At 34.8% G+C, this 24,479-nt stretch overlaps 11 protein-coding genes and 1 pseudogene across 12 annotated transcripts, besides 3 other annotated features; 8 read left to right on the forward strand and 4 right to left on the reverse strand.

Annotated features, from left to right (window-relative positions):
- Positions 1–510: 510 nt before the first annotated feature.
- On the forward strand, positions 511–1,991 carry TVAGG3_0502790 (cilia- and flagella-associated protein 53 family; the record flags this gene model as incomplete). The annotated part of the gene is made up of 1 exon (XM_001301574.1): positions 511–1,959. The coding sequence occupies one exon, from the start codon at positions 511–513 to the stop codon at positions 1,957–1,959; it is 1,449 nt and encodes a 482-aa protein (XP_001301575.1).
- Positions 1,992–2,526: 535 nt separating this feature from the next.
- TVAGG3_0502800 (RNA binding) lies at positions 2,527–3,264 on the reverse strand (the record flags this gene model as incomplete). The annotated part of the gene is made up of 1 exon (XM_001301573.1): positions 2,527–3,264. The coding sequence occupies one exon, from the start codon at positions 3,262–3,264 to the stop codon at positions 2,527–2,529; it is 738 nt and encodes a 245-aa protein (XP_001301574.1).
- A 5-nt stretch (positions 3,265–3,269) lies between these two features.
- Positions 3,270–3,336: a mobile genetic element.
- A 24-nt stretch (positions 3,337–3,360) lies between these two features.
- TVAGG3_0502830 (uncharacterized protein) lies at positions 3,361–3,627 on the reverse strand (the record flags this gene model as incomplete). The annotated part of the gene is made up of 1 exon (XM_051236700.1): positions 3,361–3,627. The coding sequence occupies one exon, from the start codon at positions 3,625–3,627 to the stop codon at positions 3,361–3,363; it is 267 nt and encodes an 88-aa protein (XP_051094524.1).
- Positions 3,361–4,379: a mobile genetic element.
- A 1,396-nt stretch (positions 4,380–5,775) lies between these two features.
- Positions 5,776–24,479: part of a mobile genetic element that runs on past the window's edge.
- On the forward strand, positions 7,380–8,678 carry TVAGG3_0502850 (protein of unknown function, DUF4106 family; the record flags this gene model as incomplete). The annotated part of the gene is made up of 1 exon (XM_051236701.1): positions 7,380–8,678. A coding segment is annotated over one exon (1,299 nt), but the record flags the coding sequence as incomplete, so codon positions are not given.
- TVAGG3_0502860 (protein of unknown function, DUF4106 family) lies at positions 8,697–9,668 on the forward strand (the record flags this gene model as incomplete). The annotated part of the gene is made up of 1 exon (XM_051236702.1): positions 8,697–9,668. A coding segment is annotated over one exon (972 nt), but the record flags the coding sequence as incomplete, so codon positions are not given.
- TVAGG3_0502870 (uncharacterized protein) lies at positions 10,094–10,859 on the forward strand (the record flags this gene model as incomplete). The annotated part of the gene is made up of 1 exon (XM_051236703.1): positions 10,094–10,859. A coding segment is annotated over one exon (766 nt), but the record flags the coding sequence as incomplete, so codon positions are not given.
- Positions 12,619–13,406, forward strand: TVAGG3_0502880 (annotated as a pseudogene). The gene has a single exon. A coding segment is annotated over exon 1 (788 nt).
- TVAGG3_0502890 (uncharacterized protein) lies at positions 15,177–15,576 on the reverse strand (the record flags this gene model as incomplete). The annotated part of the gene is made up of 1 exon (XM_051236704.1): positions 15,177–15,576. A coding segment is annotated over one exon (400 nt), but the record flags the coding sequence as incomplete, so codon positions are not given.
- TVAGG3_0502900 (organellar and viral DNA polymerase type B) lies at positions 16,877–17,743 on the reverse strand (the record flags this gene model as incomplete). Its single annotated transcript, XM_051236705.1, has 1 exon — positions 16,877–17,743. One exon carries the CDS (start codon positions 17,741–17,743, stop codon positions 16,877–16,879), a length of 867 nt encoding a protein of 288 aa, XP_051094529.1.
- TVAGG3_0502910 (uncharacterized protein) lies at positions 18,228–18,428 on the forward strand (the record flags this gene model as incomplete). Its single annotated transcript, XM_051236706.1, has 1 exon — positions 18,228–18,428. One exon carries the CDS (start codon positions 18,228–18,230, stop codon positions 18,426–18,428), a length of 201 nt encoding a protein of 66 aa, XP_051094530.1.
- TVAGG3_0502920 (uncharacterized protein) lies at positions 19,808–20,263 on the forward strand (the record flags this gene model as incomplete). The annotated part of the gene is made up of 1 exon (XM_051236707.1): positions 19,808–20,263. The coding sequence occupies one exon, from the start codon at positions 19,808–19,810 to the stop codon at positions 20,261–20,263; it is 456 nt and encodes a 151-aa protein (XP_051094531.1).
- Positions 23,766–24,464, forward strand: TVAGG3_0502930 (MazG nucleotide pyrophosphohydrolase domain-containing protein; the record flags this gene model as incomplete). The annotated part of the gene is made up of 1 exon (XM_051236708.1): positions 23,766–24,464. The coding sequence occupies one exon, from the start codon at positions 23,766–23,768 to the stop codon at positions 24,462–24,464; it is 699 nt and encodes a 232-aa protein (XP_051094532.1).

A 24,479-nucleotide genomic window follows, 5' to 3' on the forward strand; every position in this document is an offset into this window, starting at 1 on the left:
ACAGTTCTAAATTTAACATGTGGTAAGCAATTACGCCATTTAAAAATCATAACGAAAAATCGAATGTCGAATCGTTCAGATATGCATAGATTTGGTATGAGTTCTTCAAAACAGATAAAAGAGATATGGTTTAACCATAAATTCAAAAAAAATAATCTTTAAAAAGTGTTGCATCAAGAAAAAATAAATTACGATTAAAACAATGATCAGCTATTACTAATTGTCATCTTGAATAACTTTAAATATTTTGAAAATACTTCTTTTCGAAATTTCAAAGTATATATTTGATTGTTTAATACTGCAAGCTTAGGAAAATGGATGCATTATAATTTCCTCTATTATCTTTGATATAAAGTTCAAAATCTTTCTCTATAATTAGAATCAAATTATAGTTCTTATATCGAAGGATAAATGGTGATAAAATCTTGCTTGTGAGGTATGTAGAATAGTTCTTGATATTGTGTACCATCTAATCCTAAAAATATAAAGTGTACGTTTACCAAAAAAATTATGAGAAGTGTTAGAAGTCTGGGTTTGCAACGAATAAATGACGAAATAGAAAGAAATGACAGACTCAGATTCTATAATGAAGCTGCTCGTGATGATAAAATTGCAAGAATTAGACAAAACTTCATTGATGATTCTACAAGACATTACAACGCAAAAGAAACTGCCAGGCGTGTTATTGCAAGAAGAGAAGAAGCAGAAAAGGATTTAGAAAGGAGACGTGATTTACTTGCTGAATTATTGCAAAGAGATGAAGAAATGTATATCGATGAAATTCAACGCAAATTCGAAACACCGATGGAGCATCGTGCTAGATTACAACAAAAATTAAATCAAATTCGTGCTAAAAACGAATCTCAAAGACAACAAGAAGTACAACGAAAATTAGATCAGCAGTGGATTGAAAATTGCGATCCTTTACGTGCTAGAATTTCACAAGAAATAGTCAAAAAAGTTGCCCAGGATCGTCAGGAGCAAATCAAAGAAAAAGAAGGTCATAAATTTGATTACTTGCGTGAAGAAGATCAATATGCAGAAGATGTTAGACGTGGTGTACAAGAAGATCAAGAAAGGAGGAGACGTGAATATGAAGAATTCCGAAATAGACAGCAGGAAAACAAACAAACCTGGACTTCTCAAATGAAACAAAGGAATGATGATGTTTTACGTCAAAAACGCGAAGATGAAGAAGAAGGACTTCGTTTTCGTCGTCAAAATGAAGAAGATATTGCTAATGCTCGTCGTCAGGCTGAAGAAAAAGCTCGACAACAAGAAGAAAGAAGAAGAGATCTTGACAGACTGAATTCTCAGCAAATGGCATATAGAGCTGCAGAAAGACGTCGTGATGAAGATCTAGATCGTAAATACCTGTATATGGCACAAGAAGAATTACGTAAGGAACAAGAAGATAACTTAGTTAGAAAACTTGCAGCTCAAAAGAAGATGGAAGAGGAGAAGAGATTATATTTAATGCAACTTAATAAGAAGAAAGAAGAAGATAATCGCGCAGAAATGTACATAAGACGTGCACAGTACGAGCAGCAGGCAAAGGAAGATGCCGAGCGACAAAGAATGGAAGAGAAGAGAAGGAACTTACAGTTAGATGCTAGATCTTATCAGGTTTGGCAAATGGAAGATTTAGAAAGAAGGAAAGAAGATCAAAAGAGAAATAAGTATTTCGAGAAAAGACAAAATGAAATCGAAACACAAAGAGCTTTGCAATTACAAAGAGAGGAAGAGGATGAGAGAAGAATGAAAATACAATTACAAGCTCAAATGCTTAGAAATCAATCAAATCTCAAAGCTAGAAATGATGAGCTCATGAGAAGAAGAGAAAGGGAAGAAGCAGAAGAAACTGTTAGAAGATGGAAGGAAGAAGAAAGGAGAATCGAAGAAGTAATGAGAAATCCTCAACAGTATGTTTTTCAAGGTAGGTATAAGGGATTTAAATAAACTATTTATTATTATTTTGTTTTATTGTCAAATACACATCTCATGTTTTTTTGAGAAATCCATAATCAAAATTGAAAACTATTTGCTTGGATTTAAATTCTAATGCATGTTTATCATGTACCTAAAATAATACTAAAATTGTAGTAATTTGCAAAAAAATAGCTTCATTAAAACAAAAATTGAGTTATCCTCATTTAGTCAGCAATAAATAATCAAATGGACTATATAATAACATTAGAGATCTTCATTGTCGTATTCTTTTAATTAAAATTTATGAAGAATGTTTCTCAAATCATTATTCCGGAATTAAAAAACACTAAAGTTCGTTTTCAGGATTCAAACAGAAAATCTCTGTTAGTTATGTGATTTGAAATTTTGGTAGAATATTTTAAGCTTTCGAATTAAGGTATTGAAGATATATTTATGAAAAATGGTATAATTAATATATCAATGCATAAAAATGAGTTTTAATTCATGAATATTAACTTTAGATTAAAAATTCAGTGCATGAAATGTATAATTCAAATAAATATGTTGTGAGAGATATACAATAAATTCAAATGGTATTCAGTTGAAAAAGAAGCTTGGTAAAAGCTGGTGTTGGTCGATTTGAGGCAAATCTTCAGTCATAACAGGAGGAGGTAAGATATAATTACCACTAAGGCGAGTTTCATCAGCGTATCTAACATGTATTGGTTTCGTCCCTTCCACGACAATTTTATTGTTCATAAAATGCATTGCGTTTGTTGCCTCTTCTTGGGAATAATACTGGATAAAGCATCTCCAACTCTCATTATCAAGTGAAGTAACGGAGTGCTGAACGCACTGGATGATCCTTCCATAAACTCCGAACATACGTCTAACATCTTCTATACTTACTGAATTAGGAAGCTTCTTGATGTAAAGCATGCTTGAAGCAATTTCCTGGCGTTCATGGCTTTCTGCATATTTCGCAAGCAATTTTTTGTTTCCGATTGTCATTCCATCAATACCTCGGATAGCAGCCGCTGCTTGTGAAAGCTCTTTAAATCTTACGAACCCAAAGCATCGGGATTGACCTGTTTCCAAATTAATCATAATTTTGCAGCAAACGATTTCACCATACTGAGAGCATAAATTTTTCAAGTCATCCTGATTGTAGTTAGGCGGAATATAATTAATGAAAACGTTTGTGGATGGTTCGATAGTTTGTGATCTTGTCTTCTTAGTTTGAATCCTATCCTTAACAAAAGCTTCCGATTTGGGCCTCTCCCATCGATTAATTCGGCGGCGTGGAGCTGCAGCAAGATTTCTATCCTCTGACATTAATAATGTTATATACGAAAACGATAAAAATGGTTTGACAGAAAAGTGGCAACTTTACGTGTCAAAAATAGAAAAGGTGACATTTTATTCGTAATATTAAAATGAATCATCATAATCTTCTTCATAAGGGTCTTCATAATCTTCTTGATATTCTTCTTCATAATTTACTTCGTATTCTTCTTCTTCATTACTATCTTCTTCTATTTCAACCGAATTCGCCTTATTTTCTTCTTCTTCAACTTCCTCGCCTTCTTTTTCCCATTCATCTTCTTCGATTCCTTGGAGCTCTGGCATCTCATTGGCCATAAGTGAACCTGGAAGAAAATCTTGAGAGACTCCATCCACAATCCATTTTGCCGGCATTCCCCTCGTCCAAATTGGAAGTTTCTTCCACATTTCAGATGGGCTATAGTGAATTTGTTTTCCATTCACATAATGAGTTGGTAATGCTAGATGAGGTTTAGCATTATAGTACTCAACCCATTGTTGAATCTTTGCCCATGACAACTCTCTGCTCTCTATGTTAGGCCACAAGCGCTCGATTTTCCCATTTTGGTATGGGCAATGCGGACAATATATACATTATTGATCCCCGAACCCTCATAGCCTTTAGGAACTCGCCTTTATTCTCGCCGCCATTATCGGACCAAATTGTATGTGGTGGTCCATAACGGGCTATTGCTCTCTTAATTACTTTCACTGTTTGGCTAGCATGTTTTGACGAAAGATGCTGTCATTCTATGATGAGCCTTGTGCAGTCATCAATCACAGCATAAAGAATCTGACTTCTCTTTTTGCCAAGAAAGTGGATATCAACGTGCCATATTTGGTTAGGAAAGGCAGCTAAGTATCTTGTCTTTCCTTTTGGCCGATAGGGTCCCCTTGGACGTGCCAAGCCCAGCTCTCTAAAAGCTCTTTCTACCATATGTCTTGAGGGGGGATGTGGAAGAGGGTTTGTAAGATATTTAATGTTCCTCAGCTCAGATGGAAATGATAATGGAGACTCTTCAATCATAAGTCCGGAAGGAATTGTGGAAGAAATTTGATTCAGGGGCTTAAAACGTTCAATAGCGGAGAACCATGCTTGGGTAGGCGTTGGCTGTGGAACAATACCCGTCTTCATGTCCAAAAATGCCTCAAAATGAGATTTGGCATATTCGATATCTTTATTTATTTGGTTATAGGCGGAGATTATTCCAAGATGGCCATGCTGCTCAATTAGGTTTCTAATAGTTACCTTAAAATCTTTTCGTACATTAACTTTGGGTCTCCCGCGCTTAAGGGGAATAGACACAGATGGGTGAGGCTGAGGCTGAGTATTGGCAGAGAGCTGTTGCTGTGGGGGAGTGTTGGCAGAGAGTTGTTGCTGTGGAAGAGTGTTGGCAGAGAGCTGGCGTTGAAGAGGAGTATTGGCAGAGAGTTGTTGCTGTGGAAGAGTGTTGGCAGAGAGCTGGCGTTGTGGGGGAGTGTTGGCAGAGAGTTGTTGCTGTGCCAAGGTGTTGGCAGAGAGTTGTTGCTGTGCCGAAGTGTTGGCAGATAGCTGGCGCTGAAGAGGGGTGTTGGCAGAGAGCTGGCGTTGAAGATGAGTGTTGGCAGAGAGCTGGCGTTGTGTCTGGGTGTTGGCAGAGAGTTGTTGCTGTGGAAGAGAGTTGGCAGAGAGCTGGCGTTGTGTCTGGGTGTTGGCAGAGAGTTGTTGCTGTGGAAGAGAGTTGGCAGAGAGCTGGCGTTGTGTCTGGGTGTTGGCAGAGAGTTGTTGCTGTGGAAGAGAGTTGGCAGAGAGCTGGCGTTGTGGGGGAGTGCTGGCAGAGAGTTGTGGCTGTGGGGGAGTGTTGGTACTGCTGGCTAATGAAAGCTGGCGTTGTGGCGGGGTGTTGGCAGAAAGTGGGCTTTGTAGAGGAGCGTTGGCTGTTGAGAGCTGTTGCTGTGGAACAGAGTTGGTAGTGCTGGCTGATGAAAGCTGGCGTTGTAGAGGAGTGCTGGCTGATGAGGGTTCTTCCTGTATACGAGAGTCGTTTGAACTTTGTAATATCAAATAATCGGTAAGGAGAGTGTCATCTCTGTGTTTCAAAATGGATGAACACTCGTAGAGTCGATTATTATATTTAATGTAGAAAGTAGTAAACTCTTGAAGTTTGTATGTATGATGTAAGTACTCTTCAATAGTAATTAGTCTATTACATAAGAGAGCTTTGTAAAATGTTATCTTGTTAATTGATGAACGAATAGTGTTGTTGACTAATGGAACATTTGTGAGAACAATGGCTAACGGTGTGCGCCTTTGAATCTGTGCTAGAGCTGTTTCAAGCCAAGCTGAATCAACGAAGGTGTACAAATTCATTTTAAACAAATTTGAAATGAAATAATTTGTGAGAATTTGAGAATAATTTAATTATTTCAGAAGTCTATATTGAAAAAATATTCTTAACAAAATTAATTTAAATGGTTCAGAAAATAAAAAATTAAAATTAATGGAAAAAACATGATTACGAATAATTAACAATAATAAATAAAAAAAAAAAAAAAAAAAAAAAAAAAAAAAAAGGTAGTGGGGCTTCCAGGGGCTGCGCCCCTTCTAGCCCCGAAGATGTTTAGTATAAATGAAGTTTTTATTCGGAAAATTGTTAGTCTTCTTGGTCGAAAACATTATATAATGTTTCACTTTTCACAAATTATATATGTTTTCATGTTTTGTCAAGACTTCTTCTTCGTAAATGTTTTGTCAAGACTTCTTCGTAAATGTTTTGTCAAGACTTCTTCTTCGTAAATGTTTTGTCAAGACTTCTTCGTAAATGTTTTGTCAAGACTTCTTCTTCGTAAATGTTTTGTCAAGACTTCTTCGTAAATGTTTTGTCAAGACTTCTTCGTAAATGTTTTGTCAAGACTTCTTCGTAAATGTTTTGTCAAGACTTCTTCGTAAATGTTTTGTCAAGACTTCTTCGTAAATGTTTTGTCAAGACTTCTTCTTCGTAAATGTTTTGTCAAGACTTCTTCGTAAAATCAGACAAAAATAATGTTTAGGTGAAGAGGTGAGATTTCACCTGTTTTTTCACCTCATTTCTCACCTCTTGAATTTTCATGAAATTTACACCAAAAATATATTTTAGGTGAAGAGGTGAGATTTCACCTGTTTTTTCACCTCATTTCTCACCTCTTGAATTTTCATGAAATTTACACCAAAAATATATTTTAGGTGAAGAGGTGAGATTTCACCTGTTTTTTCACCTAATTTTTCACCCTCTTGAATTTTCATGAAATTTACACCAAAAATATACTACTAGGGTCATTTACGAAGAAATCTCAACAAAGTCTTTACGAAGAAATCTCAACAAAACATAGACAAGAAAGTTCATGAGAAATTAGATGAAGAAGTCTTAACAAAGTCTTTACGAAGAAATTCATGAAAATTCAAGAGGTGAGAAATGAGGTGAAAAAAGAGGTGAAATCTCACCTCTTCACCTAAAATATATTTTTGGTCATTTACGAAGAAGTCTTAACAAAGTCTTTACGAAGAAGTCTTGACAAAGTCTTTACGAAGAAGTCTTAACAAAGTCTTTACGAAGAAGTCTTAACAAAGTCTTTACGAAGAAGTCACAATAAACATCTGTCAAAAACCGCTTTTTAACTTCACTTAAAATGCCACGTAAGCTACGTAAGAATATACGTAAGAGGAAGAGAGCATTGAAACATCCAATAGTAAGACTAACACCACAACAACAGTTGCAACAACAAATGCTGAATGACCCCACTATGTTGCAACAAATGTCAAGCAACCCTATGCTTTTAAACCGAGTTCTTGGTGCACAGAGTGGAGGTTTAAGAGCGGCACTTTTAGCGAAAATGGCAGGCTATGGTGGAGCTGCAGACGGAACAGCCTATAACCCTCAAAGTCAAATGAATTTGAGTTCACTCAAAAATCAAATAACAGATGTCAAAAAGTCAAACATAGACATACAGAAGCAAATAAGTGAAAACGAAAAGAAACTAGAATATGACAGACACACAAAGAAACTCAATGAGTTAAACGTAGAGAAAAGAAGAAAGAAGAACAACTGAAAGAACTAAGTACAGAGGAATATGCGAAAAAAGTGTCAGAAAAAGCAGCAGAAGTAGCAAAAATGGAACAAGATGTCATAAATTTGAAAAACCATACTACTCGATATAAAGTACTGAAAGATGAAGAGATAAAACAAAAAGCCCTGAAGACATATATGGATAGCGATGAGTATAAAAAAGAAGTTGAAGCAACTGTAAAGGCAGAAAAACTTTTACAGTTGCAAAACCAAACCGTACAGTATGAAAACTTAGCACAAGAAAGTAAAAATAACGACGCAGCCATGCAAAAGGCAATGAAAAGCGCAGAATATATAAAAGCTAACAATGACTGGTTAGATGCCCAAGCCAACGCTAAAGCAGCCCAACTCATAGGGTCAATAAGGACAAAAATACAAGCGGATGAAGACAGTTCAAATGAAGCTTTAACAAATGCTGACTTTAAGAACGCTTTCGAAGCTCTTCATAGTAAGGTGAAACAAGTGAACGACTTCTCATCTGGAAAGAAACTGAAGTCTGAAGGTTTCGACAAAGAGTTAAAAGAAGTAGCACAAAATATGACGAAAATAACAGATGCAGCAACGAGACAGGCAGTTCAAAGTGCCTATGACGCCGTTAGAGCAACTGTTGTGAAAAGTCAAGAAAAAGAGTTACAACAGACCAAAACAGACCTAGTAAATGCTTTCTTAAAAACGAAAAGTCAGGTAGGACACTATGCTGCAGATGGAACATATGTGCCAGCTGGTGGAACTTATATACCACCAAACCCTCCAAGAGAAGCACCTGCACCAGGACTACCTAAAACATTTACATCGTCACATGGACACAGACACAGGCATGCACCAAAACCAACACAACAACCAGCACAACAACCAACAGTTCAAAATCCAGCACAACAACAACCAGAAACAGAGCAAGGACATAAAAGAAGTAGAGAACAAGGAAACCAAGAATTCTTAAAAATGCTTAAAGAAGAGTGTGGTTTCCCAGATAGTATTGACTTTAGTGACAGATATAAAGAAGCTATTAGAAAGTTCAAGGATGGAAATACTGACCCGGACCTATTTAGCTTTATGGCTCAGCACCAAAACGGATATAATCTCAAACCTGGAAAATACAAGCTCGCTAAGGGATATGATTTAATAGCATATCATCCAAATGACATGGATGAATTTACTCCGAGATATTTGATGTCAGAGCTAAATGACAATTCAACTTTCGTCATGAAACGCGTAAAAAATAGAGACGGAACGAAAGAACAAAAGCTTATGAATGCGGATGACGTAGATAGGGAAATTGTTGAAAACGGTCTCGGAATATATGAAATGCCAGCAGATGAGGTACAAGAAACTCCACAGGAAGAAGTTCAGATACAACCAGACATGGAAGAAATAGTTCAGCAACAACAGCTAGAAGAGCCTGAAGGAAACGAACAAGTCCCTCCTTTGGAAACTAACTTCACAGAACTAGATGAAGATTTGGAACAGCCGAAAAATCTTGACCCTCAACAAGAGTATGCGGAGAATATGGAATATTTCCAAGAGTCTAAAAAAAATTCGGCTGACATAGTAGAAGAATATCGAAAAATGTTTGCCGACATACAAAAGACTCCAACACCAGATGAAAATATTCAGCATAGAATGGAAGTACTGAAAGAAAATGTACACAAATACAACAACCCTTTTTACTTACGAGCATTTAACGTTCAATCTTCGGATGAACTCGGTGAAAATAAAAGGTTAAATTTCAAGAAAACATATAGAAATGAAACATTGTTTAAAGTTCATTCAGAACCTAACCAAGATGGAAACAAACCTACTTTTGTTTCTGCAGACGATGGAACTACAATGAGATGGGGTCATAAAGCTAATCCGGATAGGTGGTTCATAAACTTACAACCACAATTCCAAGAAGTTGTAGACGCAATGGAAGTCAATGGTGAACCAGATATAGCTGGTATTTTAAGCGCGGCTTTAATGCCATTGAAAGATATGAAACATGCAGATATTTTGGACCAGTATGAAATGAACATGGCTGATGGAAATATAACACCTGACGTTCTAGAACATTTATCTCAAAGAACTACACAGAACCATAGAGATGGTATATTTGGTGAAGAGTTTAGAAAGAAAGTTAGGGAGAGAGAAGGAAGAGAACCTATTGTACATGACCTTGCAAACGAAAGTTTACAAAATGTCATAAAAACTTACTTTGCAGACGATGAATCGAGAAGGGATGAATATTTAAGAAAACTCAAATGGACAGTACCAAATGAAATGTTAGTATTGAAAAACATGTTCCTTGACAAAATAAAACCAACTACAGAAATAAACGACGCAAGACTGAAAGATTGGGTAAAAGCTTTCCCATTCACAAAAGATATAGTTGGTAACATGGAAAGAAAACCAGAATGGCTACAAAAACATATATTTGGAAACGAGCTTATTCCATATGGACAGGCACTGTTTGAAGCGCTTGAACCGGAAACTCAGGAAAGAGTCATGCAAACAATACGCGAAGACTCAAATACAGACTATGACAAACTCTTTCTAGGATATAGGTTACCTGAGATGGGCGACCAGAGCCAAAAGGCAAAAAGGACATGGGAAATTTGCAACATACTAGATGAACATAATGCAAAGATGCAACAACTTCAAGCAGAGGGCAATGAAGGAAAAAGAAGAGTTAAAAACTCAGTCAGGAAGAAAGTAAAGCTTGGTCCACGTGGGTTCTATTATGACATATAAACCCAACTATTCTATATTTTTACCCATATGAAATGTACGCCGCTCAGAATATAACGCCAACAGTTTTGGATGCTATGAATGGAAATGTTTCCGAATGGTATAACGAATGCGACAATGCCATTAGAAGGTCAGAAATAGTTCCTGGAACTTACGAATATACAACTGCTGTTTCTTATGGAAACGTAGGTGAGTTTGGAGAAGGTTCTTCAACAACAGTAGATATTGCTTGCGACAGGTTTCATATAATTTCTATTGACAACTCTTTCTTATACGTGGAACAAGACATTGAAATAAAACCTTCTGCCAAGTTGTCTGACAAGAAAGGTTGCAATGGAATTTTCTATGTCGGATACCAATATGCTCCAGAAGTTTTCATGGGATATAAGATATATTCTAACTCTGACTTAGTTCAAACAGTAACATGGGCAAACTATGAATGGTTCGCTTTGAGAAACTCAGTACAACCACAAGCTAGAGAACAAACAGACCAGTATGCAACTATTGAGAAAATAAGAAGACTTGACCCTAACGTTCCAGGAGTTTATGTTAACCTTTCTGGTTCAGATGGAAATGCTGTCACTAAAGTAAAACTGAAACTTAGAGTTCCTTTGTCATCTTTCCTCATCTTCAGGTTTTTAAGATACTTGCCAAACTGGGCAGGAAAAATTTCTATCGAACTTACTCCAAGCAAAAATAACTTAGTCATTGCACCAACACAAGACCCATTCACTATTACAGAAGTAGTGGGAACAAATAAAATGTCATTCGCCGACTTTTGCAAAGACAAAGTTGACTTAGACTTTGGTTTCTCAAACCTCAACACTGAAGTAAACTATTATTTCAATGCTGCTGGAACTGCTTGGGACCCAGTTAAGTTTACATGCGAAAAGTTTGAATGCAAGAGAATAGAAAGCAGACTTGCAGTCTATATGTTGGACCCAGATATTTCAAATGCTTTAGCTGCCAAATATATTGCAGTTCCACTTATGTTCCCTATACACCAAATATCTGTCAAAGACTTTGCAGGTGAAGTTGGAAACCAAAGTGCTGACCCAGGTGCAAGAACAGATATTGCCTTAACAACTGCAATGAAACATGCAGATACTATGTTTGTACTGTTCAGACGAACTATAAATGACTATTCTTGTTTCTACAACCCTGTATTAAATATCATATAAACATAGATTGGCAAATATTATCCAAGAGAAGAATATTCTACAGTTGAGGATATGAGGTCATACAACTTGACATTAGATGCTATGAACTTTAACAACAACTTCACAACAACCATTAACCCTGAAATGCAAAGTTCTATTATGCCATATGTGAAAGTATGGACTCATACAGGAGGTCAAAAAACTCAATATACAAATGGAGACCGTTCAAACTTTTGGCTTGGCATTCCATTTGCTGACTCAGAAGACTTTATGGGTGGTATTTCAACTGTTGGTACTGTACAAATACAATATACTGGTGACAGAGACGGTCCAGATGAATTGAAAGCAAAGAAGTTTACAAAAACCAATAGCACTTTTCACGGAAGATGCTCTTTTGAAGATTCGTTCGATGAAACCTGCTGGGGCTCCTCAGATTGGCATAACGACAGCTTCCATCGAGCAGATTTGGCAGCAGGTCAGTAAGTTGTTCTTGAACTGACTTCTCTCCGTCAAATATTGACAGTACGCCAGTTTTGACATTAATATTGTATTATAAACTTACCTTTAGAAATATCTGTAAGTTTTGTTGTTATATTTTTGTCTGCTTCAAGAACTTTCACCATTTCAGTTATACCAACTTTCTTTGCTTTATGAAAATATTTTGGTTCAGCAAAGACTGCTATTCTATAACATTTTCCATTGTTTGTGTAAAGAACTATTCTATCAATGAAACTTGTATGTTTGTGTGTGTAAACTTTGTTTTGCTTCAATTCGAAGAGATACTCAAATACGTCCATCTTTTTATTCTAAGTAAAATGTCATTTCCGAAAAATAGAAGCGTAAGTGTTTCAAAAGGTTTAATGGCGGTGGCAGATGTGAAGTTAAATTCACCAACTCAAACAAACAGTCAAAGTGTTGTTGTCAATGTCAAAGAAAGAGATGTTGAAGTGGGGAAACCATACGAAGACCAAGATGGTATAACAATAGTTCCTGTAAAAGAACAACCAACATACCCTGAAGTTAGCAGAGACTTAAGTTCTGTTGCAGATATTCGAAAGAACTACCAACAACTTAAAGACAAACTTAAAACTCAGGAGAAGATTTGTCAAGCTTTGGTATAATGTTAAACTTGGTTGAGCACAACCCTGTAAAAGTGAACTCATATGTCATCGCACCTCATGAAATTTTGAAAGAACTATTGAAACTTTTGACAGAGGCAGACGATATAAACATCAAAGAAATAGAACCCGACATTGCTTGCTGTGGTGTTTCATATAATGTCATTGACAAGATATACGTTATGAAAGGAGGCGAAACGTTGAACTTAAAATATAGTTTCCCAGACGTCATAAAAATATTTGACGACCACAACATTTCATTAAAATTTATTTGCTAAGTAAATGGCAGAAGACATAGTGGTTTATACTATTACGACTAAAAACCCTGAGTCATATAATTCTATAACAACAAACTTACAAAGTCCTCAAGGACGGTATTGTAAACTAACCTTAAACACAATGACGACTAAAGCCTGTTTTGCTCTTTTGACACCAGAAGACTTTATTGTTGTGAATGGTAAAAAATACTTCTTTGAAGATACTTACTCAGATATACCACCAACAGGTTTTGTTGACTTATTTAATACTTTAAGGACGAGTGTAACATGTGCTGCAACTAGAGCAGGTTTCATTATGTTTGGATGTCCGACTGAGTTTACTATAAACAATATGAGCTATAATAAAAACTTATTCTGGTTTTTACTACCAACAGTTTCCTATAACAGGAAAAGGTGTCATACAAGGAATGTCTGTTCCATTGACTTTAAGTACACCTATTTTATATATTGTTTCAAACTTAGGTTCAAAGTGCTATTCGAATGTTGACAGAAACTACTATGACCAAAAGATACTCATGCGTATAAACAACACTTTCTCTGCTGGTTTGCCTATTGTTCATTCGAATGCAGAGTTTTCAGCTTTAGTAAACTCAAACACTTTAGCAAACATAAACTTAACCTTAGTTGACGCAAACTTTGTTCCTGTAAAACTTTTATGTCCTATGTATTTGTCAATGACGGCAGAAAGTTTCGAATTGGAAGATGCAACTGGTGAAAGTATTGTACTACAAGAACAACTTCAACAACAAATAGCTCAAGAACAAACAAATGCAACAAATAGCTCAAGAATAAAAAAAATATTTTTTTTATTTTTATAAAAATGTACAGAATAGATGTTTCAGATTTTTATGACTTCCAAGCCTTCAGAAATATGTGTCCATTTAGAGACTATAACAAAGCAGTCGAGAATTTGAAACGTTTAGTCATTTATGTCGATCTGCCCCAGAATGTTATGTTATGAAAGAATGGATGTTGTCTTTAACAAACCAAGAGCAACCATAGTTCAGAACAAGAATGTAAACAGAAACTTAAAAAATAAAAGTTGTACAAGTTGTATGAAGATGTTAGATGCTTGGGATATCTTATTGTCAAAGTTGAAGATTTTTCAGTTCGTGGTATAAGTTTTATACACCATCTCCAAACTTCTATTCTATCTTCACTGGATATAAATACGAACAAGTAGAATGGAAAGAAAATGTTATAGAAGCTTGGTTAGACCATGTCAAAGAAATTATATGCAATGGAAACGAAAGAGTCTATGAGTATATCTTATGTTGGTTTGCAAAACATCTTACAACATCCAAGGTGCAAAATGAAACTGCTCTCATTGTAATTGGAAAACAAGGAACAGGTAAGAACACTTTCTTACAGATATTTTGTGCAAACTGTTAGAGGGCTATTCGAACCCGAATATGACAAACTTAGAAAACATCTGCGGTAAATTTAACTCCTCAAAGAGAATATGAAACTTATAGTATGTAACGAACTTCAAAGTATAGATACAACAAAGGTTTTAAACTCAGATGCTTTGAAGAGTCTTATAACAGACAAAGTTGGAGTTGTTGAAAGAAAATATAAAGACCAAAGAGTTTGTGAAAATGTTGCAAATTTTCATTATGGTTTTCAACAACGCCGTTCCGATGAAGTTAGAAAGTTCTGACAGAAGATATGTAGTTGTCAGAACGTCAGATTCTCATATGCAAGATACAAATATTTGACGCTTTGTCAGAAACTTTGACATCTGACTTTTACAACCACTTGTTCTATATTTTATGACATTAGATATTCTAAGTTCAATCCAAGACAAATTCCACATACCGAAGAGAGACAAACATTTGTTAGAAGCAAACAAGAGTGTTTATGAACTGTTTATAGATGAGACTAACTTTGAGTGTTTAGATGAAAGGTCATTGTACGATGAATATAAACAATATTGCCAAGAGTATGGTTATATGACAGCGTCTAAACGAACATTCTTGGCAAATGTCAAAAATCTTTTAGATGTTCAAACGGCGTATATACAAAGAAAAATTTTTCTGAGTAAATTTTAAAAAAATATTTTTTTATCCGATAGAAAAGATGGCAAAATTCATCTCAGTAAACAAGTACATGACAGAAGTCAAAGAAGAACTAGACCCATTCGCATATTTGAATGTTTACTTCTACATTTTGAAAAGTCTACATTTGACAAAGTTTGGAACATCGAACCAGTTAAGTTTGCTATTGTGACTAAAAATGGTGCGAAATTTGAAGACTTAGACATGACGGTATGTTGACAGTCAAAGAAAATTTTGACAGAAAGTTCTCAAAAACTCGAAGAAGGCAAAGCATACAAACTTGTTATACCTTATGAACCAAAGAAAGCAGACGACTATGAATATTATGAGTCTAAGATAGTTGAAGTTCAAGGTAAATTGGGTAAAAGATTTTAGAGTCTAAACCAGTGTTTGCTCCTAAAGAGGAAGAGAACATTGACATTGACCCAGAAATGTTCTAAAAATAAAATTTTATTTTTACATGTCAAATTTCTTTTTCTCTGGTTCAGGTTCTTTCTCTCTTCTTCTACTTTCTTTCTCTTCTTCTCTCTCTTCTTCTTCTTCTCTGGTGGAGTTATGTCAAACTTCTCAGAACCATATTTTTGTAAAAGGTCTTTGTCCTTTAATAGCTCTTCTATTCTGTTTTCTATTTCATCTTCAAGAACAGCGCATGTGTCTTCTTTGCATTCTAAGAACTTTTGTTGGACTTCAGCTTTCCAATCGGCGTCATCTCTGTCAACAAGTCTGTCATTGACAAATTTTAAGACTTCTCTGCTTAATGTTTTATGGTTCTTGTCATATTCCCAGAAACAGAACTTTAGAACAAATTCACCTTTCTTGTTTACACTATGTAAGATTTTATGGTCTACAGATGTTTTGCTGTCGAAAAGCTTGTCTCGAATATAGATAGCGAAATCGCTAGACATTTTCCTAAAAGATAAAATTTTTAATTTTTCTAAAATATGTTAGAAAAAAAGTTTGCTGACATTGACAAGAAATTTGAGAATGTTTTTAAACAAGAACAAGAGGAAGTTAGAAATGCTCAGATAAAGCCTATACATGACAAGTTCTTATTTGCTCAGAATGGTATAACAGGTCTAATTGCCACCTGGGTCGGGTAAGACTTTCACTTATCTTAAAATGGCTGCGCAACAACAAAACTAGATAGAGAGAACCCATTCTATGAGTTAGTTGTTATTTGTAGTACTTCTGGTCAATTTGACCAAACCGTCAATTCGTTCAAAGATATTATAAAAAGTCTAAGTTAGTATGTATAAAAGACTCTGAGTTGTTAGATTGGATAAAGAAGTACCAAAGAAGAGTTTTGAAGTACAATGCTATAAATGAGTATATAATTCTAAGTTTAAAGACCCAAATGAGGAAATGCAGAGAATATTAGAGAAGAAACACTTCAGAAACAAACAGAAAGAGATAGAATACATTTCGAAGAAATTGCAATCTTACGATTGGAAAGACTTACCCTCATAGATGTCTTCTTATCTTAGATGATTTCGCCTCTCATCCTTTGTTAAAGAACAGAGAACAAGACATGTGTCGAATTCTTAAGAAGCTCAGACACTTTAACATCTCAGTTGTCATTTGTGTACAGACAGCAAAGAGTTTAAGTAAGGATGTTAAAAGAATACTTACTGACATTGTACTTTTCCCCGGATTGTCCGAAGACGATTTCATGGAACTTATGAAAGAGTCCATGGCAGGTAAGTTTGACAGACATGAACTATGGGAGAAGTACAAAGTCATACAAGACCCTCATACTTCTTTCAGAATTCATATCTACGCAAAAAAGTTCAAATTGTAAAAAGTCAAGCGTAAAAAATAAAGAGTTCATTTACTCTACTTGTTTGAAGTTGTCAAAATACTCTGTTATTTTTCACGATTTTCATACGGAATCTCTTCTCTCAGTTTTTTCGAGGGTAGCAAGCATATGAGGAAATTCATGAAATTTGGTCATTTTTCAGCAAAAATAATGTTTCGGTGAAGAGGTGAGATTTCACCTGTTTTTTTCACCTCTTTTTTCACCTCTTGAATTTTGTATAAAAGATATGATTTCAGGGATTTTTTTTACGAAGTGTCAAAGTTCTCTTCGTCACTCATAACAGTTATATAATGAAATTTGGTCATTTTACTCAGAATTCAGCAAAAATATAATTGAGGTGAAGAGGTGAGATTTCACCCATTTTCTCACCTCTTTTCTCACCTGTTTTTTCACAAGCGTTTTACATGAATTGTACGATGTATATTTGAAATCCTGAACAATTTCGTAGCTTCTATTTCTTCTGTCAGTATGTCAAAAGTTTTAACAATACCGAAGGTTTCTTTATATTTCTTCTTGACGTCAGATAGAAGGAAATCTTCTGCTGTTGGATAGTTTTTGTTCAGAAATTCTAACATGTCCATTTTATCTTCTGCTGGTTTTTCTGCTTCTTTCTTTAAATCTGCATAGTCGTTTCGCATACGTTCTATCTCTTTGACGGAGTAGTTATATTTCCTAATTGCTGCTTTACATTTAGAACATTGCGGGTTCATTTTTGCGTTATATTCTGAAACCTTACCTGCTAAAACAACTAAGGCGTCAATTGCTCTCTTCATCTCAAACATAGCGGGTCTTATTTGTTCGTTCCATACTTTGCCTCTTCTATCTTTATCTCTTATCTGCCATACACATTCAGCAACTAACGAAACAAAGTTGTCGTAGGTCTTAAACTCCCCAGATTTATATATGTCAGAGATGTTCTTATATACCATATCGCAATCTTTGTCCATAACTTTATGGTTGCAATGAAATCCTAGAAACTCATAGTTTACCTTTCGTATGAACTTCTTTATTTCTACTGAGTCAGTTGCTTTGACTTCTATTTCATCGAATTCAGGAATAGTGAGCTTTTGCTGCTGAATTTCAGGCAATTTGGGTAAATGGTCAATAATGTCCTGCATTTCATAAAGATACTGTTCATTTTCTTCATCTTTCGCACAACAGTCTAAATTACATGTTAAAAGTTCTTGCTTTATCTTCTGGATTTCTGTTTCGAAAGTATATGAAGAAGGAATGAAGCTTTTCATCTCTACTAACATTGAAGTTGGGTTCATGACTAACGAGTTTGGTGCTGTTGTTTGAATTGTTGTTGTGCCGATTGTTGACATTTTATTTTTTTATACAAAATAAAAAAATAAATAAAATAAAACTAAACTTTTTTTCTATCTTAAGGAAATTCATGAAAATTCAACGGGTGAGAAAAGAGGTGAGAAAAGAGGTGAGATTTCACCTCTTCACCTAAAATATATTTTTGCTGAAAAAGTGTCATTTTTTTCATGTCAGAAGACTCGAAGGTGCAACACTTCCAAAATACCGACGAACTCAGAAGAGCAGCATGGCAGTATGTTCTTGACAACTTCTATGAGTTCTCCAGGTACACCTTGGAAAATGCTGAAGAACTCCGACACAGAGAATTTGGAGAAATTGCGCTCCAATACTACCTTGACAAACAAAGGGTAAACAAAGGGTAAACAAAGGGTAAAATAAGACTAAAAACTTAACGTTTAAAAAGTGACATTTTTAATGAGCTCCGAGTCACCGAGAAAACTTGGTCAGATGTTAGCAGCTTACTTCCCTGAGGAGGATGGAAGCGTTACATACGTAAGGTTCAAAAACAACGAACCTGGAATTGCGTACCAAATTCGCAATTACATGACCATGGAAGAGTACGAAAGGTTCCTACAAGAGAAACCAGCTCTAAACAACTCAGAAAAGAAAGAATAAAAAGTTTAACTCGTAATTGTTTATTTTTTTACTTGTATGGGCAAGCTGCAAGAATGAAGTCGACTATCTCGGTCTTTGTCTTGACCAGTTGGACGGCTCTTGCGAGTACGTCTGTTTTGCGGTCTCCAGCTGGTGTCTGACCTTCGTAATTGCGCATGTTCTTGAGAGCTCCAACTGTAAATGGCTGTAAGATGAAGAGTCTCTCAGACTGCTTGAGGTAGTCTTCACGGTCACGAACCGAATCTGTGGTACGAGTCGAATCGGTCGATTTGAGGGAAGAGACTGAAAGCCTGTCGTCTTCCATAAGGGCTGTAGCATACTCTTTGCGTAAGCGGTTCAGACCTTCTTCGAACTCTTGGTCTCTCTTCGATTGGGATTGAGATTGGAATTGCTGGGGTGGAGCTTGCTGGAACATCCAAGGGTTGGGGAAGTAAGGCATAGGCTGAGGAGGGTAGTTCGGGAAGCCTTGTAGTGGAAATTGGTAGTAACCTTGAGGTGGAAATTGGTAGTAATTTGGTGGAGGTACTTGCTGAAACTGAGGTGCAGGGGCTGGTGCTTTCGGTTCTTCTGGCTTGGGAATGGGCTCGGTTGGTGGGACGTCGGACATCTGTTTGTGGCTTAACCGTCGGAAGGAAAAACCTTTCCTGTCGGAAGGAAAAACTTTTCCTGTTGGAAGAAAAAACTTTTCCTGTCGGAAGGAAAAACTTTTTCTGTCGGAAGGAAAAACTTTTCCTGAAGTTCGACCAAAAAGTTCTCAATTTTCGAAAATTTGAATGGTTTACGGACGGACAACTGGAAGAGTTCTTCCTGTCGTCGGGAAAATTTTTTCCAGTTGTCCGGAAAATTTTTTCCAGTTGTCCGGAAAATTTTTTCCAGTTGTCGGGAAAATATTTTCCTGTCGGATGGAAGGACTCGGAATGCCAGAAGGATTTGACGAGGCAATTTACCTTATAGAGATAAATGAAGTTGTTAAGCAGTACTTGCGCAGGGTAATGAAGCCCAAGGTCAAGTTCACCAGTATTTCTGGAAGGTCTACACTTCAGCTCGAGACTTCGACTGGAATTCCAATTCAAATACCAGACGGGACAGCCTACGACGACATAAAGGACGCCAAAAGAGAAGCTCTTGTTAAGTTCCTAAACAAACGTCCTTGGATAAAAATACCAAACAAGGAGAACCCCCTACCCCATATGAAATTGGCAATTCAGTCTCTCCTTCGCTTCTCGGGTCAACCATTCTACATAACCTGTGAAGGCGACATCCAACCAGTTCAGTCAACCTTAACGTTTTGAGTAAAAACATTTTTTTTCATTTTTTGAATGAAGCAAGTTAAATTCGTCCCACACCAAACTCAATGGACCGATGAAGAGTTTCAAGCCATGGTTGAAGGCGTTGAGAACGACATAGACGGCGAACTTGAAGGAGCTCAAATCACAATTGCAACCAAAATTGCAGAAGTCAAGGAACAGATAGCTCCACTTAAAGCTACCAAAGCTACTCTTGACCTCATGGATAGTTACCGTTTAGATGTCAAGAGTGGAATAAGACATTTAAAATTAAAACTTCTAAACTACGAAGCTATACTCCAAAAGTTAGCAGAAATGAGAAGACTTTACCAGAGCTACTTACATGTAAGGGACTTACCTTCAAGCAGTCCGACCAAAGATGAATTTTCTGACATTGTCCCAATTTTGTCCGAAAGTCAGCTCAGATGTTTCGAACTGCTCCCAACATATCCGGAATATGAACGTTTGCCTGAACTCTTCCGCAATCTCAAAAAACGTTTTTTGGTTCTCATGTTCGAAACTAGGGTTGTTAAAAATATCAAAAATTAGCGTTTTGAAGACACCATGGTGTCTTATAATTTTCCCTTCCTTATTGGCGTGTAGAAATAAATGCGCCAATAGATTGAAGAAGAAGAATTGTTTTTCTCTTAAGGATACCCTTACGTGTCAGATTTTTTGCGCATACGAAGAAGTCATGCTAGACATGAGCTATAAACCTGAAATTTTAGCAACATATTTAAAACTTTTTAAACTACAATACACTTTAATATTCAAGAACAAAAATATTCTTTTTAGAAATTACATAATTATTTTATGTGAAATCTATATAAAAACATATTTTGCGAGCGTAACTTTTTTCTTTATAAGCACCTTATATGACTGATAAACTGTGAAGGCACATAATTGTTAATTCATAGAGTTGATATGTTTCCAAAATTGAGAGGAAATTTGAAAATTGAATACCCTTTCAATTCAATTTTCAAAAGATATCAGCTCCTTCAATAATTGAAGGACGATTTTGATCATTTGCTCTTAAAACAAGTATGCCATGGAGAAAAAAGTTACGCTCGCAAATCTGAAATATAACTATCATATAAAAAAATTAAATTTCTAATTTTTTACTCTATAGATATTATTGGCCACTTGTGTAATGCATAAAAGTTTATGTCATATGCATACATTTGGAAGTATGGGAGACGAGGGAAATTACTTCTATGAGGCACTAGGATTTTTAAAAATTTCTCTATCGGACTCACCATTCAATTTCTCGAAAATTAAAAAAAATCAATAATAGCTAAAATGTATTATGCATAACAAATTTTAATGTTACACGGTATTTTTTGAACTTCATGACATGAATTTTCTTTATATTATTTTTTTTTTTTTGGATTTTCTATGATTTATGCGATAGGCTGGAACAACATTGTAAGTGCAATGATATCATTTATAGAGAAATCTAAAATTTCAGCATTCAGAACTCGCAACCACAAAAATATTCATTTGCTAAGTAAGTAAAGTTGATTAAGTTCGACACTTAGCTTTTATACGTAAAACCAAGTGTGTATTGTTATTTCTTGTTAAATTATTGAGAAAAAAATAAATTGTAAGAGAAACGATACTGATTATTGAAATAATATTGAGGGTAGCTGCAGATTTCTTCATTAACATGCCGGAAATTTGTTAATCTTGGTTTTCTATCATAAAATCTGTCGAAGAATCTAAAAACGGAGATATGAAATAGAGATCATGTAAATCTAGAGTATCCTGTCAGAAAAATAGACTAAGCATGTAACCCTTTTTTGGTCATAAACACTTTTTACCACTTAGTCATACAGATGATCATTAAATTTAAACGAGCACTTTTTGTCAGAATTTATTCTTTTACAAAGACAGAAGATTTTAGTATTATTTAATATTAGTGCTGTAGCAAAATTCAAAAAACGGTGAAAATTCAGTGAATTTGTGAATTCACATTTTTTTCGACATTTTTCTTGATATATCCATGCACATTAAGAACACAGCTTTGATACGCTTAAAAAAGCATATTTCATATGAAATTGTTAAAGAAATAAACAATTTATATAAAAATTGCACTTATGGGCAGTTTAGATATATAATTTATATATAACATATATACAAATCCATAGACAAAGTGCAATAACTACAATGTTGTAGAAATTACAGCAGAAATACTGACTTTTTGAAGGATAATAAGAATTCTTCTAAATGTTGTATTTTTATAATTTGATTGATTTTTTTACTATTTCATTAATCTTTTATGAATAATAATTATTTTTAATATATGTGCTATTAAAATTTCAAATTTTGACTAATATATCTAAGTTATCTGAACGAAACATTTAGAAAATATCATACTTACATTGAAATAGCAAGTAGAGCATATTAATAGCAAGTTTCTTGGCTTTATATCTATCATCTATTGTTGTTTGATCAAACAAAATTCACTCTATTATATGGTGTCAATTAATTAAAACAATTTTTAATAGTTATTTATTTAGTGCGAATAAGTGCAAACTCATAAATGAATAACTTAATAGTAGAAATGAATTATCTGATATAAATCTCACATTTTGTCCATCAGAAATACTTTAATTGCATACGCATAACTATTAGTAATACGTCTGGAGTGTCAATTAATAACAATCCCACAACAAGTAAAATTCAGATTTTTATTAAACTTATTTTTTCCTAAAAGTTTTCTCAAATTACTATATATACATATGTGGATAAAATAATAGTAATATTGTATAAAATTAGATAATTTTTTTTATTTGAGAACCTCTCAAAAGTTCATTCAATTTATCAATTGTTTCAGTTTGATGTATATTCATTTCTGGAGCCTAAAACTTTAGCAATCATGACAATATCATATTCTCTTTCTAACTACGCAATGTAAGGGTATCCTTAATGAACTTTAATCCTTTTGATATAAGAATATTAAAAACATTAATATAATTTCGATTTCGGAAATTAAATTTCCAAATTTTTTGTCGATTTCGGAAATAACAGGATCCCGCATCCAACACGCAACAACAAAACACAAAACACACTTTTTGGTTCTTTCATCGTTTTAATCGTAATTTATGTAATACATGATTTGGATAAATTTTACAAAAATAGAACCTATATTATATTCTTTTCAAAGATTCTTGCAAATCATCAAAAATAATTGTATTTTAAAAAACGATCAAATTATCCTTTCATTATTTTAAACTTAAATTAGTTTTTATGATTGACTAAAGCAATCATATTTATTCATCATTAAATAAACAAAAAAATAATATTTGAGAGTTATTTCAAAAAAAACACATTGAATTTATTAATTTGTCTCAATTTCAGTATTATAAATTTTTATAATTTCAATATTTTGAAATACACTTTTTAATATTTCAATATTTATGATATTTCAATGTATTAAGTGGTCTCAAATTGAGCTTCTCAAATATAAGTTGGCCTATTCAAATAATAAAATTAAATAATATTTAAAATAATAAATAAAAGTGATTGAGGTCATAGCAAAACGGCTGTTTCAGTCATTAATTCTTAAAAATAAAAAGGGTAAAAACTAAATACAATGGGTAAAATTCAATAGTGTCTGTGCTATCGTTCAATTTGAAGGTGTCTTTTGAAACCGCAAGACACATTGAATTTTTGAATAGTGTATTATGGTTTGACAGACACCAATGAAAAAAATAAAATGATATTTATTTTAAATATATAAGATCCTTATATAAAATATAAATATTTTATCGTTTTATTTTCTTGTTTTAGAAATGTTTTTTATTGAAAAATCAATAAAACTAACTCCAAAATAAAATTTTTGATTTAAAGACACTATGATGACACCAGGCAAATCTTCCAAGACACCTATCGTCGGGAATCTAACAACCCTATTCGAAACTTTTATCGGAAGAGACAACAAACGTTCAGAAGAAGAACAAGATATTATTTTAAACTTGTTGTATGACTTAACCGTCATAACAAGCTTTTTGAAGTAAAACCGTCATTCTCAAACCACTTCATTTTTTCGATGTCCGAACAAGCACCGAAGCCAAACTCAATGGAAGATGTCCTTTCAATGTTGCCAGACAAGCGCCCAGTTCAAATTCAAATTTTGAATTTGAAAGCTCATCTGACAAACACCGTTAAGACTCTCCAAAGTAGTCTTATGGAAGAGATGAAGGGACTTAAAGGTGAGTTCCTCATGAACCAAGCTTCCAATGAGAAAGTCCTGAACGATTTGACGGAAACCTTGCGCATTTACGCGAGAGAGAACCGAGACCTTGCCAGACTCATCTACCGTTTCTTCGAAGAGATAGACGCCATCTGGAAGGTACTCGGAAAGGACAGAACATGCAACACCGTACTTCGTGAGTACCAAATTGAAGAAGGAATTGTCGAGGAAGAAGAGGAAGAAGAGGAAGAAGAGAAACACGAAGAAGAGAAACACGAAGAAAAGGAAGTTTGGGCAACCCTTGTTGCCGATGACGCTTACGAAATTTCACAACCCTACCCATACAAAATCCGCAACAAGGAGACAGGCAAGGTTCTTACCCCAGTCCTCAACAACTTGGGACACTTGAACTTTACCCTTCGGAATTACGGTACAATTTCCATGGGAAGGCTTGTCGGTATGCAATGGGTTCCAAATCCAAACAAGAAGACGAGGGTCAGACACATTGACGGTGACAAGCTCAACAACCGTAAGGAGAACCTCGAGTGGTTCTAAGAGTAAAAAAAATTT

The sequence above is a fragment of the Trichomonas vaginalis genome, chromosome II (genome assembly GCF_026262505.1).
Source record: "Trichomonas vaginalis G3 chromosome II, whole genome shotgun sequence".
Taxonomy (NCBI): Eukaryota; Parabasalia; order Trichomonadida; family Trichomonadidae; genus Trichomonas; species Trichomonas vaginalis.